Source organism: Prinia subflava, chromosome 11 (genome assembly GCF_021018805.1).
Source record: "Prinia subflava isolate CZ2003 ecotype Zambia chromosome 11, Cam_Psub_1.2, whole genome shotgun sequence".
Taxonomy (NCBI): Eukaryota; Metazoa; Chordata; class Aves; order Passeriformes; family Cisticolidae; genus Prinia; species Prinia subflava.
This window is the reverse complement of record NC_086257.1, coordinates 24,732,868-24,751,674: the sequence shown is the minus strand read 5'-3', so window position 1 is coordinate 24,751,674 and position 18,807 is coordinate 24,732,868. Positions and strand designations below refer to the sequence as shown.

At 49.5% G+C, this 18,807-nt stretch overlaps 1 protein-coding gene across 3 annotated transcripts in view; it reads right to left on the bottom strand.

Annotated features, from left to right (window-relative positions):
• Positions 1 to 307: 307 nt before the first annotated feature.
• PLCH1 (phospholipase C eta 1) overlaps positions 308 to 18,807 on the bottom strand; it is a 54,332-nt gene continuing 35,832 nt past the window's right edge. For 2 of the 3 annotated variants that reach the window (XM_063408506.1, XM_063408507.1), the window contains exons 9-23: positions 16,842 to 16,962; positions 15,767 to 15,938; positions 14,157 to 14,264; positions 13,425 to 13,586; positions 12,276 to 12,347; positions 9,263 to 9,357; positions 8,474 to 8,571; positions 7,802 to 7,981; positions 7,602 to 7,709; positions 6,971 to 7,095; positions 6,460 to 6,544; positions 5,843 to 5,989; positions 5,382 to 5,461; positions 3,307 to 3,667; positions 308 to 2,532 (exon numbers count right to left, since the gene is read on the bottom strand). In XM_063408506.1, coding sequence (XP_063264576.1) covers positions 488 to 2,532; positions 3,307 to 3,667; positions 5,382 to 5,461; positions 5,843 to 5,989; positions 6,460 to 6,544; positions 6,971 to 7,095; positions 7,602 to 7,709; positions 7,802 to 7,981; positions 8,474 to 8,571; positions 9,263 to 9,357; positions 12,276 to 12,347; positions 13,425 to 13,586; positions 14,157 to 14,264; positions 15,767 to 15,938; positions 16,842 to 16,962 — 3,959 coding nt within the window. In that variant the 3' untranslated portion in view covers positions 308 to 487. Of the gene's footprint in view, positions 2,533 to 3,306; positions 3,668 to 4,128; positions 4,189 to 5,381; positions 5,462 to 5,842; positions 5,990 to 6,459; positions 6,545 to 6,970; positions 7,096 to 7,601; positions 7,710 to 7,801; positions 7,982 to 8,473; positions 8,572 to 9,262; positions 9,358 to 12,275; positions 12,348 to 13,424; positions 13,587 to 14,156; positions 14,265 to 15,766; positions 15,939 to 16,841; positions 16,963 to 18,807 lie in introns of all 3 variants that reach the window. The other variant, XM_063408508.1, reaches the window with a different exon arrangement.

Here is an 18,807-nt window from a genome sequence, read left to right as displayed (position 1 = left end):
CCTTCGGTGCAAGGTCAGGCTTTGGAGCACGGCATTACAGACACAGAATGCTACAAATGCACACACGGCTCCGTCAGCTCCGGCCCACGCTCACGCAGCCCTCAGCACGGGGGGTGTTCCTCCTTCCCTCAGCTCTGCCAGAGGGGCACGTTAAACCAGCACGGCTTCACCGGCAGGAAACCGCATCTGAAATAACCTAAACGCTGCAAGCAGCCGCTCGCTAACTGCTCCCTGCAGTGCAGTGCAGCAGTGCATGAGGTGTGCAGTGCAGCAGTGTGTGAGCACTGCAGCAGTGTGTGAGCACTGCAGCACTGTGTGAGCACTGCAGCACTCTGTGAGCACTGCAGCATTGTGTGAGCACTGCAGCACTGTGTGAGCTGCACACTGCAGCACTCTGTGAGCACTGCAGCACTGTGTGAGCACTGCAGCACTCCGTGAGCTGCGCACTGCAGCAGTGCACGAGCAGTGCAGCCGCCCCGCAGCACACCTACAGCCTGAGCAGGAAATAGATCTCGGGCTGGTCCTGCTGGCCGGGCGGCAGCTGCAGCTCCCCGCAGCCGTGCTGCAGGGTGGTGCAGGCGCCCTCGGGGACGCCGCGGCGCTCGCCGGGGCAGCCGTGCAGGTAGCGGGCGATGTAGGAGCCGGTGGAGTGGCGGTTGGCGGCGGGCGGCGCCGCGGCCTTGCTCCGCAGCACCACGCCGGGCACGCCGGGGCACGGCCGGGGCCTGCCCGCCGCCTCCTGCCGCTCCCGCGCGCGGCTGGCGATGTTCCGCACGCGGCTCTGGCTGCGGGACGACAGCTTCCTCACCAGGGCGCGGGGATCGTCCTCGTCCGCCTGCCGCGGGCACGGCGGCTCCCGGCTCTCCTCCTGCTCCGGGGACAGCAGCCGCCGCAGCTGCTCCGTCAGCGCGTCCGTCGAGTGCGGCCTCACGCCCTGCATGGCCGCCCTCGTGTCCCGCAGGCCCGAGGAGATGAAGCTCCTGCTGATGTACTGGTACTTGCTCTCGAAGTTGCAGGAAATGTCCTCCGAGGTGAGGTCCCCCAGACTCTTGGACTTGCAGGGGCTGCTCTGCTGGATGGCCGGGTGCGGGGGGAACGGCAGAGCCCCCGGGAGCGCGGGGCAGGCTGAGCCGAGCCGGGGGGCACACACCACAGCCTTGTGCTTCTCCAGGTGCCGCTGCCACAAAACCCCAACGTCCTCAGCCGTGGGCAAAGGGAGCTGCCTCCCTGCAGCCCTGACGTTCTCGGAGCAGTGCTGGGCAGCAGCACAGAGCACGGCAGTGGAGCTGCCCCCAGAGGTGCTGTCACCGCCATGCCCAGGGTCCTGCTCCTGCCTCAGGCTCAGAGGAGCAGCCAGCTGGCTCACATCCTCCTGCCTGTACTCACAGGTGCTTACCAGGAGCTCCTGGTCCCCATCGACCTCCAGAAGGCTGCTGCTGTCCGAGTGCTCCCCAGGGACAGGGGGCCCCAGCCCCTCCTCAAAGATGAGGCTGTTGGAACCAAAAGAACTGGCAGACTCGGGGGCTTCCCAGCTTGGTCCAGGTCCAGATTTTGTAGCACAATTCCTTTTGGGATTTGCATTTAGCAAAGAGAGAGATGAAGAACAGGAAGAGCCAGGCAAGTTACTTTCTAGACTATTTAGTCTTTGCTTGCAAACTAATGCCCTGTGGCTCTTACATTCAGAAGCTGGAGGTGCCTCATGGATAATTGTGTATGTGGAATAGTCTGCATCCTCCAGGCTGGAGAACACGGCTGTGTCCGGAGTGGAGAATAAAGGGGAGTTGTTGGATTTTGTGGGACTGAAGTTGTGCCTACAGGGGCTGCTCAGGTCTGCAGCAGACACGTGTGGGGGTGCAGCCCCTGCCCTGGGGGTCTGGCTGCTGCTGCCGTGGGGGCTGCAGACAGGGGGAAGGGGAGTTTGCTCATCTGTGCTGTCGAGCTGCCCGATGAGAGCAGACACAGCGCTGTCCAGCTCGCTCTCGGTCGAGAGAGAGACCTCATCAATGAGGTGAGAAATGTCACTGTGCTGCAGGGCCACCGTGGAGTGACAGTCAGGGCCCTCAGAGCACACGGCGGAAGAAAGGGAAAGAGGTGCTGCGGTGCTTTTCTTCATGTCATATTTGTGATTCTCCACCTCTGCTTTCTGAGATAGAGAAGTCCCCAGGAGACTGATTTTCCCTTCCTTAGATCTTTTTGTGTCATCTTCCTTTTTACTGTCTGGACCGTTTTGGTGTGATTTTTCTGTGGGAAGTTCAGAGTCAGAGCCTTGCATTAGGGCGACAGTTCCATCAGAAAGATTATTCTCCTGGTAGTCCACGAGGTGATTTGCTTGAGCTACACCATTTGCAAAAACCAAATGTTCAGATTGCTCCTGTGGAAGTGGTACTAAAGAGTCAGCTGTGGAATCCCTCTGGTCATTCTCCTTCTTGAACTGAGATGCTAAATTTGAAGCATTTGCCTTTTGCTCCGAATGTGGAAAAACCAATTCTTTCAAGCTTGTTTCCTTCTCATTTGTATTGTCATCACTGTTGGCTAAATTAAATGAGAAACATATTAGTGGCATTCAAGATTCTGCTCTGTCTATCAACAGCTATCTTGTCCTTAGACAGACACATGGAGAACGCAAAACTAGGTACAGTTGTGACAGAACTTAATCATGGGGTTGTGCAGGTTTAGTACAAATTATCTGAGTGACATGAATAAATGGAAAAATACAACTGCAAGCACTTCATTGAAACTTCCTTGGAATGTCTATTACATCAAGCAGGTGATGTAATACTCGTTGTAAGTAATGTTAATGAGGTACCACATCATAGCTTGCACGTGGCATTACCTTCAGCTGTGTTCCTAGTCACATTTGTACTATAAAGAAGCGTGGCAATAAAGACAGAACAAAACAGCTCTGTTAAAACACACAACACTTGAAAACAAGATGCATGCTTCAAGCAGAGTCAAAAGCATCGAGTAGATGGGCTCCAGACTGATTTATACATGTGGTTACTGCAAAGTGTTACAGTGCAAGGATTTCATTTGTATCTTCTACCAGCAAGCAGCATTCACACAGGCAAGGGTTCGAATTCCTCGAAAAACACATATTGGATGTTTTCTCCACCAAATCCTCTTGTCTTTCTATGCCAAATCTGAGCTCTGTGACTCACTCCTTTGGAGATTTAATGAAGCAGAGACTATAGAAGTAAACTTGGCATAACAGATACTGGCTTTAATGCTTGCTAGAATTTGGGTACTCTTGGAAGAAGCAAGGGCAGCCCTGACCGTTCACCAAAAGTAACTTTGGAAGCATCTTACCAGATGTGTTCTCCTCTCCCTTGGCCTCCTGGGCAGCGTCCTCTGCTGGGCAGGGCAGCTCCACCATGAGGAATCTGTCCACGGGCATGGACGCGGGGCGCGCCTGCAGGCTCCGGTTCGGCCGCCGCACCACCCCCTCCTTGTCCTTCAGGTCTGCTGGCTCGGAGGCACTGTCCTTCATCTCAGCAGGCTCCAGGAAGCCCATCTTGCTCTTCTTCCTGCCCTTGGCGGGGGCGCTGGCCGTGCGCCGCAGGATGCGCTCGCCGATGGAGCGTTTCCGCGCGTGGGGCCCGCCGGCGTCGGCGGCGCCCGCCCTGGGCGCCTTGGAGAACAGCCCTCGGAGCCCCATCAGCTGCTTGCTCTGCAGGGACAGCAACCACAGCCCGGCCTCAGCTCGCTCGCAAGGCTAAGAGCAGCTCTCACAGTGCTCATGAGTGATGGTGACAGAGCTCAAAATGCAGCAAAGCAAAAATTCACACCACGCCACTCACAGCTGCTCTGAGCAAGGAGCTCCCAGCACAGGTCCCCACGGGTTCATGCATGCCTGCCCTTCTCCTCATTAGGATGGCAGCCTGCCACAGCTACCAGAGAGCTCTGATCAGTCTCCTAATGGGAGCTGACAAGGCTCTAGGAAGTGCTCAGCAGTGACAGGCTGAACATTAATGTGGAGTTTTCTATGCACGGGCTCCATCAAAGCAATATTCAGATGTTTCAGAGCCTGTATGGAGAATGGTTCCAGTTTGGCAGCTGCAGATCATGCGATTGGGAACCACTGGAAAGTCTGTGCCCAGCAAATGCAAAGTGCATGCTCATGAGCTCTACCTTTGTGGCTCCTAGAAAGTGCATTATTGTGTAACTGGGATTGAGGATTAAAGGGCTCCACTGAAAGGCAAAAAGAAATGCAAATCCGTTTGGCTAATGTTTCCAAGACTGCCACACAAATAAGGTAATAGTACATCAGCTGGAAATAGAACCACTCTACAACAAACCATTTAAAACTATTTCCTAGTTTAGTATGTGTCCCCCAGGAACTGAGCAGATCTCCTCACTCACGGACGCAAACTCAGCCTGTGGCAAACAGCAGTGCAGCCCATCATTCCTTCAGAGCAGCGCCAGGTGAACAGAGCCAGGGACAGAGGTCAAACTCCTGTGGGTGTCCCCTCCTGCCTCCCCTCTGGAGTGACACTTTGCTGCTTGTCTTGAGCACATTTGTTCTTACAAGGGCAGCAGCCAAAGGCCCCCAAGGGATGATTTCACACATCTGCCCAGATGTGCACACACCAATACACGTGGTATTGGTACATACAATATATCCCAGTTCTGATGGGATCAGGGAGGAGAAAGCAAGTGGAGCTGGGAGAGGATCTGGACAAGAGCAAACCTCAGCCCTGGGCCCTGCCCTCTGCTGTTCTCTCTCTGTTCCTCTGAGCTTTCTGTGGGCGCTGCACAACTTTGGGTTCATGTTTGTCGTGACATTCTCTGCATCCTCCCAGAAGGCACAAAGACTGGGGCTGAGTGTCCTCTGCAACCCCAAACCTCACAGAAGTCAGGTTTTTGTGTTTATGTTCATTTCTTAAATCACTGCAAAGGTGCTATTTTACTTTAGCATCCTACTGAACATGGTCTTAATTTCTTTGTGCTGCTTATCTCCAGATGAAACAGAAAAAGCACTGTGCTTTCACTTTCACTTTAAAAAAATTCTAAAATTAGAAAATTAGAAAAGAAAAATCTATGCACTAAAACCTAAAATTAAATTAGGTTAATTTTAGTTAATTAAATTAGCTGCTAAAAATAGCTTGTCAAATATAATGTTCTAGTGCAGCTACAGTCCTCAAGATCTACTTCCCAAATAAGATCAGTTTAGCACACTGAAGAAATGTACCTCCTGTACCTAGACAGGACACTTGTTAGGTGCTAACAGTGAGAACATCTGCAAGCATGTGCTGACCTCCTGCAAGGAAACCCCACACACTCCTGAGCTTCCTGGCCACTCCAACACAAATCCTAGGAGGTTCTGGGGTAAACTTAAATCCATTTTTATTGGAAGGGAGATGTAGTTTTCCAGCTGTACATACCTTTCCGTAGGTCTCATTAATGATTATATGAACAAATATGGAAGCTTCTGTCAGTCCTTCTAAATACACGTGGCGATAGCCTGGGGAAAACAAAACCAGAAACATTTCCACACAAACCACTACCAAGAACCAGCAATCTGCATTTTATGCCCAGCTAGCAATGACTGTCTATAAAAGTGATGTACACACAGGAAGCCACTTGGTGCCTTTAGTAAACTTCTCTGGTGTCCTCACAGGTTTTCTGAGACCCAGTACAAATTGCATCCAAGTTATAAAAAACACACCAGCAGTAATTTCCAAAAGCACAGACAACCAAACTCCTTTGAGGAATGGTGCATAAAGCACTCTAAGAGAACAGAAGAGTTGTCCAAGCTTCACGTGAAGTCACAGAGATAAACATTCATAAAATCCATCATCCTTGGGTTTGAGGATGGATTTCACCAGGAGAACAGGGGACTCACCAGGCACGAGGCTGCTGAAGGCCACAGTTCTCTGCCCCACGAAGTCTCTCCCGATGGGATCGTGGTCCCAGACAAGGAACCGCACCAGGGCGATTTCGGGCATGTGGATGGTGAAGGTGAGGGTCTCCTCCCACACAGGGTTGAAGCCTGCAGGACAAACAGGACACACTTGGGGACAAGTCCACAGCAAGTGCCTGCCTCAGCTCCCAACAGGCACAGGACACCAGCAGCAGCAGCAATGACAATTCCACCATGTCAGTCATTAAATGTGACACATCTGCCTCTAGGACTGTGTTAAAAACAAAGTGGGTGTGCCTGGGAGCTGGCAGGGACACCCAGGCAAGCACTGAGAGAGAGATAGATCTGGAACTTCTGCATAAAGGAGATTTCAGAACAATTTGATTAAGAGACAATGTGGGGAACAACTCCTGCCCTTCACCTCTAACTTGTTTGTCTCCATACTAGAAATTCTGTCTGGGAAGCAGACATAATTTGTTAAAATACAATAATTTGATTTCATCAGATAAGATGCTCTGTAATTTAGAAAGAAATACTGATTCATTTATAATTATTTAATATTTTATTCTAAGAAGAAGAAATCACTTAGATTATCTTACCATTGTCATCCACCACCCTGGTCTGGTCTTTACAGCAGTCAACAGGTAACCCAATAATCTCCACCTCAACAAAGGGATCTATTATCTGTTTTTCAAAAACACAGTATTTTAAAAGCAAGCCAATCATACAAATGAAGGTGAGTTTTTAAAAAATTAATGGTGAGAGTTGATTTAAATTCATATGAGAACTCAGACCCCTTTGGCTGACATGAATTTTCAAGCAGTACTATCATGGGAATTGGTTCCATGAAGTCCATGTTGATCTGTGGTTTGCATCAAGAACTATGGACAGCTGTGACTGATTTTCATTAAAGTCACCCTTTAAAATACAGAACAAATCAGTTCCATCACGAGTAGGATACTGGCTGGGGGAAGTGTAGTATTTAGTGACCAAAAGCTTGACAGTATCTGAAATTTACTGGTGTATTTGAATAAGAAGGTTTGAGTCACACACTGCCATGTCACTGCAGGAGCTGCCCTGGGAGCATCTGCTGGGACCAGAGCCCCTCACCTCTCCTCTGTCCCCCAGCATTGAGTCAGGAGGCTTGGGGAGCTGCTGCCCACTGATGATCTTCAGAATAAGCTGCTTCTTAGGACTGGCAGGAAGTGGGTCAGAAGAGTAGGGGTTGAATGTGCCTGAAAGAGGGCAAGAATGAGAGTGTAAGGAAAAAGATACACATAAATAACCACCCCCAAGACACAGACAGACAAATTCAGTCAGAAGTGAGAAACTGTGAGTATGGAGCAGCTGCTCAGTAATTTTAAAATTCTCCTCCTCTTTCTTACAGCCTTTTCTGAGTGGAGCAGCCCTTGTTTATGTGATTCCAAGGCAGAGCTGCACCAAGCCCTGGGTACTTGCTCCTGGGCCACTGCAGAGCTTGTTCTGCTTTCCTGCAGCTGGTCATGCCAGGATCCCTTTTTCTTCTTTTAAACACATGTTAATAAGGCAAAGACCTCAAAATATACATATATATATATCTGATCATAGTAAGAGACTGCACACTGGTACAAGTCTAAGAGCTATCAGTGCATGGAAATACAAAAGATTCTGTATTTGTCTGCACTTTCTTTCTGGTGCCTTGTGCAAAGGACACTCTGTGAAAGGCCTGACAACTACAGTGATAACAACACTGGAACCTTACCTTTGCACATCTGCTGAGGTTTGAGGACATAACCACAGTTGCCATTTACCCTGAATTTTGCTTCATTTAACTGCATCACACGTCCCTCAGACTGGTAGTTTAGAGCCACTGAAAGAGGGAAGTCGGGCACCATTAATAAAGATAATATTACTTGGCACATACACACCAAAAGGGAAGGGAGTCTTTCATGCTGCTCCTACCTAACTGGCAGCCTGCATTCCAGTAGGGAACGGGGTTGAAGTTGCTGGAGTCGATCCGGTAGGCTGAGGGATAGACCCTGGTCAGCTGCCTCTGGTTGTAAAGCATGAACTGCTCAGCCTTCTGCTGCACTGCCTGGTGGGCTCTGGTCTCACTGAAGGACAGCACATTCCCTGTGGAGCCTGTGTGCCACGGTACAACCAAGAGAAGGTGACAAACAATCCCAGGGCATGGGGCCTGAGCCCAGACCTCATTACCTGCCTATTAATCAAGGGCAAGGTGAGATTTAGTCCAGTGTTACAGGACAGATTGTCTTGTCTCACACAAATCATGCACTCTGGGTAAGTGAAGGGCACCAGCTCCCCCTTCCAGGAGGGTCTGTTGTTCTCCTCTCAGGTCTGCAGACTTGAAAGGAAAGCCAAGCAGGAGCTCCAGCTAAAGAGCCTGAGCTCAAGAGCTCCTGCTGGGGCCTTTCCTCCTGCAGAGCCCCAGATGTGGTGGCTCTCGGGAACCTACAGCAAAATCCTCTGCTGGCAGCAGGGGCAGAGCAGTCACTGCCAGGCAGGGAGGGCCCTGCTGGGCTCTGGCTTTGCCCTGTGCCACACTAAAAGCAGCACTCAGCCCCCTCCTCCCGGGAGTGACAGGGACATGCCAGCCCCGTGCCAGCCCCATACCATCATCCACGATGTCCTGGGCTGCCACGGAGTTGGTGTACACCACCAGGTCTGACAGGGCCCGGCACAGCTTCACTGTCTTCCTGCGGCGGGCGAGCCTGCGCGGTGAGAGCAAACAAAACCGGCACTTGCAGTACTGGAGGTGTATTTCAATCCCCCTTTCTGCTCTTTTCAACAACAAGGAAATGAAGATTTGTAAGCAGGGAACCCTCCTGGTGTGGCAAACCTCCTTGGAGAGGGTTCTGGGATGACTGCTCCCCTCTGCCTCCACAGCCCATCCATACAAACAAAATTTTTCATTTTAAACATAGTGGAACAGCTGCACCATGGCTGTTCTAGACAAAACCAAGGAGCATTTCAGTGACAGCAGACACATTCTCAGTGGCACTTTTTTGATTGCTTTTTCTTTCCGTTTCCAGGTGCAATAAAGCTCCCTGGGCTGTGGTGCACCTTCTTTAACCTGCACAGTTTGCTCTGAGCACTGTTTGCAGTGGGTGAAATAGGGCCTGGCACCTTTCCATGAGCAGTGGCACTGTCAGACTTCCTGCAGTTGCAGGGTAATTGCTACTTGCAGCCTGTGACAAGTGACACATCCAAAATACGGGCTCCCAGCACACCCACCCCGACAGCTGTCCTGTGTGACACACACGTGTGACAGACACACACGTGACACACACACGTGTGACAGACACACACGTGACACACACAACACACGCGCCTGCTGTGGCACAGCTCACACGCCGCTGGCACTGAGCAGCCCTGTCTTTACCCGAGGGGCTCCCAGCTCACCTGTGGGGCTGTCCCAGCTCCTTGCCAGGAGGGTGCTGCTGGCCGTCCTCATCGTCCGAGGCCCCGTGGGCTTTGGCTGCTGCCTTTGCAGCTCTCTGTGGGGAAAGAGCCGAGCGGGGTCAGGCTCGGGGCCCGGGACAGCCCCGCTACTGCAGCTGCTGGGGGCACGAGGGGCAGCTGGGCCCTGCAGGGACAGGGACAGGAGTGACCCCTGGGCTGGGCCCGCAGGGGTTCCCTGCTGCGGAGAAGGAAAGCCAGCACAGAGCACCCTGCACCCCAGGCAGGGTCCCAGCTGTGGCCTTGAGCAGCTCTGTGTGCTGCCAGCCAGGGCAGGCCTCAGGGCGTTATTTCTGTGTGCTGCCAGCCCAGTCAAGCCTCAGGGCATTATTTCTGTGTGCTGCCAGCCCAGCCAGGCCTCAGGGCGTTATTTCTGTGTGCTGCCAGCCCAGCCAGGCCTCAGGGCGTTATTTCTGTGTGCTGCCAGCCCAGTCAAGCCTCAGGGCGTTATTTGTGTGTGCTGCCAGCCAGGGCAGGCCTCAGGGCGTTATTTCTGTGTGCTGCCAGCCAGGGCAGGCCTCAGGGCGTTATTTCTGTGTGCTGCCAGCCAGGGCAGGCCTCAGGGCGTTATTTCTGTGTGCTGCCAGCCCAGTCAGGCCTCAGGGCGTTATTTCTGTGTGCTGCCAGCCAGGGCAGGCCTCAGGGCGTTATTTCTGTGTGCTGCCAGCCAGGGCAGGCCTCAGGGCGTTATTTTTGACAAGGGTCTGTCCAGCACAGGCCACTCTGGCTCCAGGCTCTCCCCTGGCTCCAGGGCACTGCTCCTGCTGAAAACCCAGGGAATTGTGTCATATTTAACCAACACCAACACACAGCAGCATCTAAATATACAGAGCACTGCTTCTGCCCACCTGAGCTTCCCCCTAGTTCAGAAAATGAAACATATTCCTTAGGAAAGGTGTGAACAGAGCCTGGGCAAAATGTTCAAACGTCATGTTCCTGCTCCATTTTGAGCCACATACAAATATTCAAGTGATTCTAAATTATTACACTATAAAGAAAATAGCTATGATAAAAAGGATTAAAACCTCAAAATCCCCTTTTTTCATAAGCACCTATGATTTAACAGTTTCCAATTTCAACATTACCTCTTTTGTAATGCTAAACACAGGCTCAAGTGGGAGTTATTTAATTCCCTTCTCATCAAGAGGTAATTAATATAACTGAGAGCTTCTTATCCTTTTGCATATGGCTCACTGAGCAGAGATTTCTTTCCTCTTGTCATACACCATATTAGACATAATTCAGTTTGCTGCATTTGGTGCTGACATGAAGCTGACTATATTGGAAATCATTTGCGTGGTTCACTTTGGAGTCTGAAGGTCTGCACTGAGCATGTTCCATGCAGTTAACTTTCAGGAATTGCCAGCTGTAGTGTCTTTGTACCTCCCCTGGTAGTTTTTAAAGAGTTTATTCATTTGGCGCAAGAGCTGGCTGAAAATGTCATGTGTCAATATTGCTGGGTGGATAATTCTGTTGCTGCAAAAATATCAATAGCAACCAGTCTTCCCAGACATCTCTTCAGCTGGAAAGGCATCAGGGGGCAGTTACAGGATGTCTCTGTTGCCTCAGTCTACAATATATTCACTACTGAAAAAAAAAAATCTATATATACCCTTATTTTTTTTCAGCAGAGATGAAATGAATGGGCTTTCCAACCTGCTACATCCCTTAGGATAACTAGCTGAAGTAATTAAATTATTGACAGACTTTCCAGCCCTCAGCAAAACCAGCAGATTCCAGGGGCTGCCGTTTGCCTGTGGCATCTCATGGGCAGCATTTGTGTGGGCAGCAGCAAGCACAGGGTGCCACGGGCAGTGCCCACCTCAGGGACCACAGGCTCCTGGAGCTCCTGACACACCCTGAGGGGGTAACGTGCACTGAGCTAAAGGTGCTGGAGGAAACACGAGCACTTGAAACTGATGCACGCTTGGGACTGAAGTGTAAATACGAGTCCTGCTGCTGTCTGCTCTGGGAATTTTTGATGGCTCCTAGCTGGCTTCAGGGCAGAGGGACTGGTGGCTGATTAAGTTCTTTGAAATCTCTCTTAGTCATAAAAAATTGCTCAGGTTCTCAGTCCCAAAGCTCGGTGCAGCCCTCACCGTGGATAGCACAGACCAGGAAGAGCAGAGTGTGGCAGGCTGGGGCACAGGGCTGCTGGTGGCACAGGGCACACAGACCTGCCCCTCTGCCCAGTCAGCCACTGCAGCTCTCAGTGACTCCAGCAGGAAGGGGCTGGCAGCTGGGGCAGCTCAGGCTGAGGCTGTAAATCCAAGGCTCAGGCACAGTGGGAGTGTGGGAACAGGGGAGGCAGATGACAGGAGCACATTTGTCAGGATGTGGGAGTGGGAGGAAACGTGGGCACTGTCCCTTGTGGGGGCTGCTCTGTGCCCAGCTGTGAAATGAGAGCTCCCAGCTCCTGCCTGGGCCAGTGGAGAGGAGCAGCAGAGCAGGCAGTCTGACCCAGCAGCTGCACAAACATAACCAGGACATGAAAACCAGGAGCAGATCAGGAGAACACATCTGCACAGAGCAGGAGCCCAGAGCCAGACTCACACAGCAGCCCCTGGGAGCAGAGACAGTCCCAGCACAGCCCTGCCCAGGGCGGGGCACAGCAAAACTCAGCCCTGACTGAACCAGGCACCGTCAGCTCTGTGGAAAACAAGATATGCCAAGGCATTTGTCTATGCTGCTGTTCTGCTACTGCAACTTTGATCAGAAAATCAGCAATTCCACAGCATGAGTAATGTTGATCTTTTAGCCACTTGAGAAGTTTTTGTTCCTCTTAAAGGTTCTCAATCTTCTGAACAGAATTAAGACACCAAGTGTAATCACACAGGCTCCCTTCTCGCTGCCCCCACGCCCCCCACGCTTGTCTGGAGCACCAAAACACTGCCAGGGTCTCTGGAATGCTGCCAGTCCCAGAACAGCACCCTCAGCTCTCATTTATTTCACTCACCTTGTGTTTACCAAAGTTGCCCATTAATGATCGACCGTGAGACTTTTTTCCACCTTCTTTTGTGTCCAGGTTCTGTGCAGAAAAAGTGCAATAAAAAGTGTAACTAAATACCTTCGGAAATGTCTTTAAAGAGTCTGCTACAGTCTCCAAAAGGCAGCATTTCAACCTCATACAAGTTCTTGTGTGTCACCCTGGTTCGCTATTAGGAAAGTAAAATTATTGCAAATGAGACAAAGTGAGTTAAAGTCTGATCTGTGAACAAATTGAAATCCAAAATCTCATTGCAGGACTTTGCTAATTTCTTTGTACAACTGAGAGTTTAGAATCCTTGAACTGTAAAGAAAAATAGTAATATTAGCACTCAAGACAACAACAAACCATGCAGAAAAAGCAGTCTAGCAAAACCAGGCAAGAAACAACAAACAAAGATGTCTGAGTGTTCTTGAAAGCAGCCACAAAGGGAAAGGGGAGAGGAAAAAGAATCTTCTAGCAGATAAATGTGGAGTGTTCACAGGCAGCCTGCAGGCTGAGTTCCACATTCCCAGCCATGCCCCCAGACATCAGTTGGATAACTCCTGGCAGCATCTCGCTTCTTCTGTCAGGAACACACAGCCCTTCATCTTCAGAAGAGCAAAACAAAACTGAAGAATATTCCCCCAGCATTTCAGCCGGGTGAGTATTTCAGTGCTGTGAACTCCAGCTATTCCCTCTTCAGAGCTGAGCTGGAGTCACTTTGGGCTTTCATGACGATGAGGGCACTGGGGGCCCAGCAAAATCAATAACCTCTGCTCAGAGATTTGCTCAGAGCTCAGGCTGGAAGTCTCTGTAACATGTAGAAAGAATCTTGAGCAGATTTTTTACTTCTTTGAATAGCAATTGCTTGGGAAAAATCAAAGGCAGATCAGTAATGAAGGAAAATAAATGACCATTAAAAAAAATCAGGAAAATATCACAACTGCTCCCTTTCTGAGCCATCAATTACACAGCAATTCCCAGGAAAGAGATCTGAGACACAGAAAATTCACTCAGTATTTAATGTCCCTGCAGTCTGCATGCAGTTCCCCAGTCCTTGGCTCTCTCACGTGAACCAGTCTGCACACACTGCACTGTCCAGCCCTCAGAGGGGCTGTGAAGGGAGAGCCCACGTACCTGCTTCAGGTGCACATTGAAACTCTGGTGAGTTGCCTTCAGCAGAGCTCTCACGGTGAAGCTGTCAGGATCCTCTTTGTCCCTGATCTGGGATTCTTTTAGCAGAGATTCCAGTTTTGTTCGTATAAAAGATTCCACCTGGTGCTGAGTTGCACCATTGCTCTGAAAGACACCAGCAAACCCAGTTCAAGTAGGTGCCATGTCCATCCCATTACACGCTGAGGGTCACACAGTGCTCCCATTTCCTTCCCTCTGCAAGAAGAGACTTGCATAATCCTGCCCGATTCTGCCCTTTCTACCCGTGGCTGTCACTGCCATTTCCCTTCTCCTTTCCCCTCAGTCCTCCCAGCCCAGCTCAGTCCCCCTGCAGATCTCCCAGGACCTGCCATGGGCTCTCTCTGCCTCACAGGCATCACAAGCCTCACCTTCCCTTTCAGAAGGGCAAGAATTCCCAGCTAATGCACTTACGGACACCCCAAGCTTTAGATTCCTGCTCCAAACAGTTAAAAAAGGAAAAGATTCCTGTTGACAGTCATCCAGACCATACAGACTCAAACCAGTCTCTTACATAAAGCACTTAAAATAAAAACGAAACCTATAGAACAGCATGAACCTGACACACGAATTAAAAACTTAGGAAGGAAAAACTCTAACAACTGTAAGTAGGGCATGGAGTGTGCATGTAAGAAATGCAGAGCTGTCACACTCTGGGAACTGACTGTGTGCACCTACAAAGCAGGGCTTTAACTTGCAGTCATCCTCAATTTCGTCAGCACTGTCCTCTTCTGAAACTTCTCCTTCCTCAGCATCGGCTCCAAGGCTGCAGGGCAACTTCTTACCCTGAAATGAGGGAAAAGCACACCCAATAAATGTGGTCAGTGCTCGTTAGTGCACCCAGTCTGCTTCTCCTGCTTCACCATCTGCTCCTAAATAAATCACCTACTAAACTTCTGTGATACTGCTTCTGTGCACAGAAATGTTCTCAGCCTACCTGCTTCATCAGTGGGAGACAGGAATGACACTCAGATTTCTGCAGAAATGCAGAGGATTGATTTTTGGGCTGCATTTTTAAATTAATAATGCTGCTGCTAATGAGTGGGTCAAATTCACTTCATGCTGGTACCTTTACATTGGCTTAAATCCCGGAGTGTTATTAGAGTTACTCTTTATATACACTTACAGGATGAAAATTATGCCATTATGTGAAATTGTTTGGCTAGTGAATCAATACTGCCTTTCAAAAGAAATGTATAAAAAGAGCAAAAACAATAGCAAAAAGATGAGAAGCTGGCTTACTTCTCAACAAGGTACTGATTCCTAAATCTGATTTTATCTTTTCCAATAGAGCTGCTCAAATTGAGCAGGGGATGGGAGATGGGCTTTGTTCAGAGATCCTGTGATGCTTGAGATAGAATCTCTCATTCTGAAAACAGCTCAGCTCCACAGCAGTCTATACCCACAGGGCTCCAGCAGTGAGAGCTGGAGGATCACACTGAAATGACAACCCCAGACATGCTGAAAAGCCAGCTCAGAAGTTCAAGAAAGAACTCAGAGCACCCAGCCTCTCCTGCCTTTAGTGGAGTGCCATGAGATTTCTCACAGGAGTGACATTTCACATAATTTCCTGTGGATCCCTCCAACACCAGCCCCCGTGTTTGCACAGCTCATTAACCAGCAGCCACCCCAGAAAACTGATGCAGTGAAATGCAAAACCACGCCTGAGCACTCAAAGGGCTCCTAATCCCCTAATTTAGGGTCAGCTCTGTACTGTGCACTGCAGCATGTTCAAACTAACATCAGACTGAAACTGTGAATCCCTGCAGCCAGGCTGATACCAAGGACAGAGGGAAAGCCAGAATATCCTGAGAGTTCACACAAAAGTAATTGCCCCCCTGTGTCCAGGTAAATTAGACAATCTAATAGGGCAGAACTCTATTAATCATCCTCTCAAAGGTCTGCCTTGTGTTTCTTCCCTGTTCTACCCATCCTGGCCTCTGCAATTCCTTTCAGAGCAAATGTTTGGAGTGAGAGGCTCACACAATTAATCCTGCACAGAGCACCAGCTCCAGGGCTCTGGGGCCTCCTGAGCTGCTCTTCTCCTATAACCACAGCAGGTGAACCATGAACAGAGTTCCAGCCCGTGAACTACAGCTCTGAGCTGGCTGAGGGGAAAGGCAGGAAATTGTCACTTTTCTGTCACTCCAAAGCACTTTGTCCAAGGAAGGACTGTCAGGTAATGTTTAGATGCTAAAGGGATATGAACTGGTCCTCCAAAGAAAATCTACAATAAATATCACAAGCTGACTTTTGTTGCATTCTGAAGATGCCCAGCAGCAAGTTACCTTCACTAGGATTTTCCCTTTTAAATCCTGAGGGCTGGGAAGCTGTCGGGGATCTCCAGTGCTCACAGATGACAGGTCCAGTTTGTCACCAAATATCTCCTTCAGGTACTGGGCTATCTTCTTTTGCTGTTGAATACTGCAGTGGTTTTCAATGGACAGTATCACTGGAAACCTGCAAACAAAGCCCCAGGCACTCTCACAGCTGTGTGGAGAAACCACAGCTGCACTTTTATCACCCCCCCTGTGAATGGAACACTGAGTTCTTCCACAAATTTGCCCCACTGTTTTCTGAACTCCTGGCAGCCCCAGGGTTCTATGGCAAGGAACCCCACACCAACCCTACACCAAATAATGAAAACCTTTAGTTTCATTAAATAATGACCTCCTTTAGTTTTGAAAGTACCACCTTGTATTTCTCATCAGTAACACCAAATTTTTGGGCTTGGTTGTTTTTTTTCCCACACATTCATTGTTGGGTGCTTTTTTTTTAATAAAGAAGAAATATTTTCCTTTTATTCTCTTTAAACTACTCAAAATTCTCTACATCCACTCATGATTTGAGACTACTCTGTGTGTTTATCTATCTACATGGTTAAACTCCACAGTTTTCATAATAAACTGTTATGAAGCACTATGGCAAATGAAACAGATTCAGAACACTATCCCACACCTCAGTATTTCCTCACACTACAACTACACATGACAGCTTTTCAATTTTCCTGCTGAAATAGAGTATTTTCAGTAGGTAGAGAACATCACAGTATCGATTTTTCAGGAGAATTTCCCTGTGGGCGTGAGTGGGAAGTTCTATTGGAAGATAATCAGCAGTGTCAGACTGTCCAAAGCCTTACTGAGTTTAAGAGCACAAAAGGTTCAGCTTAGGCAGAACTCTCTCCCTCAGTTGATGGGAAGAGCTTGTGCAGCTGAACAACAACACAACATGGGGAATAATCGGAACAGAATCAACCCTGGTGTGTTTAAAGGAATATTTGCACCTCCTGGGCTTGATGGTTGTTTCCAGTGTGGGATCAACTCCAGAAAACAGGTTTTGTTCCAAACCTGGCTCCACACTTACTCGTTCTTGATGAAGGCATATTTATTGATGGTTTCTGCCACGTCCCGGAAGAGGATTTTGGAAGTCAGGGTGTAGCCGTGGTGCACCACTGGCTCCCCATCTGGGCCATCCCAGCAATCCACTGTTCAGACCAGAAAAGCCACACATTAAGAGATGCCCCCAGTCTCATCCACGCCTGTGCTGCTGCTGCCAGCAGAGCTCACCTGCTCAACCTGCAGGGGCCAACAAGATTCACTCCACCTCTTGCCACCTCTCATTCCACCTCCTCTGACCTGCAGCTAAGCTCAGACTGACAGGACAGTCCTTTCCTAGGTCAGTGAGAATTCTGCATCCTAGAAATGTTTTTTTCCCTTGTATTAATTTGAGGGGTTTTCTTCATATATAAAACTACAAAGGTGGAATAGGTCAAATAATGTTTATGGCTAATAGGAAAGCAGTTTTTGCTTCTGAAGACAAACTCTTCTAAAAGAATTTCTCTTTTCCCACTCCCAATTTAACTTGCAGCTTTATAACTGACTGTATGAAGAGTAGCATCAAATCCAGCACATGCAGAATGGACCAGCATTAGAATGCTTTTCCTAATGAATGCCTGTATCCTGAATTTGTACTGAACTTGTCAGTGCTGCTGCCTCACAGGCAGTTCAACCTCCCAAGGAGAGAGCTGCAGAGCGATTCCCTGGGCTCTCAAGTAGCTGCAATAGCTCTGAGGTCAAGCAAAATAACACTGCTGAGTGTTCTTGGGAGCTGCTCTGCAGAAGGCAATCACTCACTTTTCTCAGGTTCATTTTCTCTAATTAATTTTTAAATAGAGATTAACAATATTTTTTTTCCAGATGACCTTTTGTAATGCTAGTCATAAAAATTAATATTGAGTCTAACTTTGTCAAAAGACTATTTATTTCTGGAAAAGAAAAATACTAATACTAATATAAAAACACTAACGTTTTGCAATTATTTAAATCATGCAGAGCTTAAACAAGAATCCAATGTGATCTCCACGCTGTCCCATGGCAGGGGGGTGGAACTGGATGATCTTTAGAACCCCTTCCTGTGGGCCTGATATTTCTGGGTCTGAGAGATTTTAGCCTGCTAGCAGCTGCTAACTTTTTCCCAAGGAAAAATTTCTCAAGAAAGCTTCTTCTCAAAACAATCTTGGCAAACAACTATCCTTTCTCAAAACAATCTTTTTCCAAGTAGTGTTTTGCCTTTCTAGTTCTCAAAAAAGCCATTTTGGCTGTTTTTCTAGTTTAAGCAATGGGATTGGGGCGGTGTCATTCCTATTCACCAATCATGTTTAGTCTGTATGGAAACACCTTATAAAAAGCAGTAAGAATTAGACAATAAAGCTTTTTCTACGCTCTTTGCCTTCTCAACTATTTGGAGTCTCTCATCTTTTCTTTGTGTCCTACAACACCTTCCAACCCCAGCCATTCCGAGATTCTCTGCTTCCTGTGGCACTTGCCTGAGGTGACCATTCCCAACAGAAAAATCCAGTTTGGAGTGGTCAGAAAGCGCTGCGGTGCCTGAGGCAGCCCAGCATCGCTGCTGGCAGCGTGGCCCTGACCCACCACAGCCCCAGTGTGACCCCATGCAGCCCCAATGCAGCCCCAGCACAGCCCAGTGCAGCCCCGTGCAGCCCCAGCACAGCCCCGTGCAGCCCCGTGCAGCCCCATGCAGCCCCAATGCAGCCCCAGCACAGCCCCATGAAGCCCCGTGCAGCCCCATGCAGCCCCAATGCAGCCCCATGCAGCCCCCATGCAGCCCCCATGCAGCCCAGCACAGCCCCAGCACAGCCCCGTGCAGCCCAGCACAGCCCCATGCAGCCCCCTGCAGCCCCATGCAGCCCAGTGCAGCCCCATGCAGCCCTGCGCAGCCCCATGCAGCCCAATGCAGCCCCGTGCAGCCCCATGCAGCCCCAATGCAGCCCAGTGCACCCCGTGCAGCCCCGTGCAGCCCCATGCAGCCC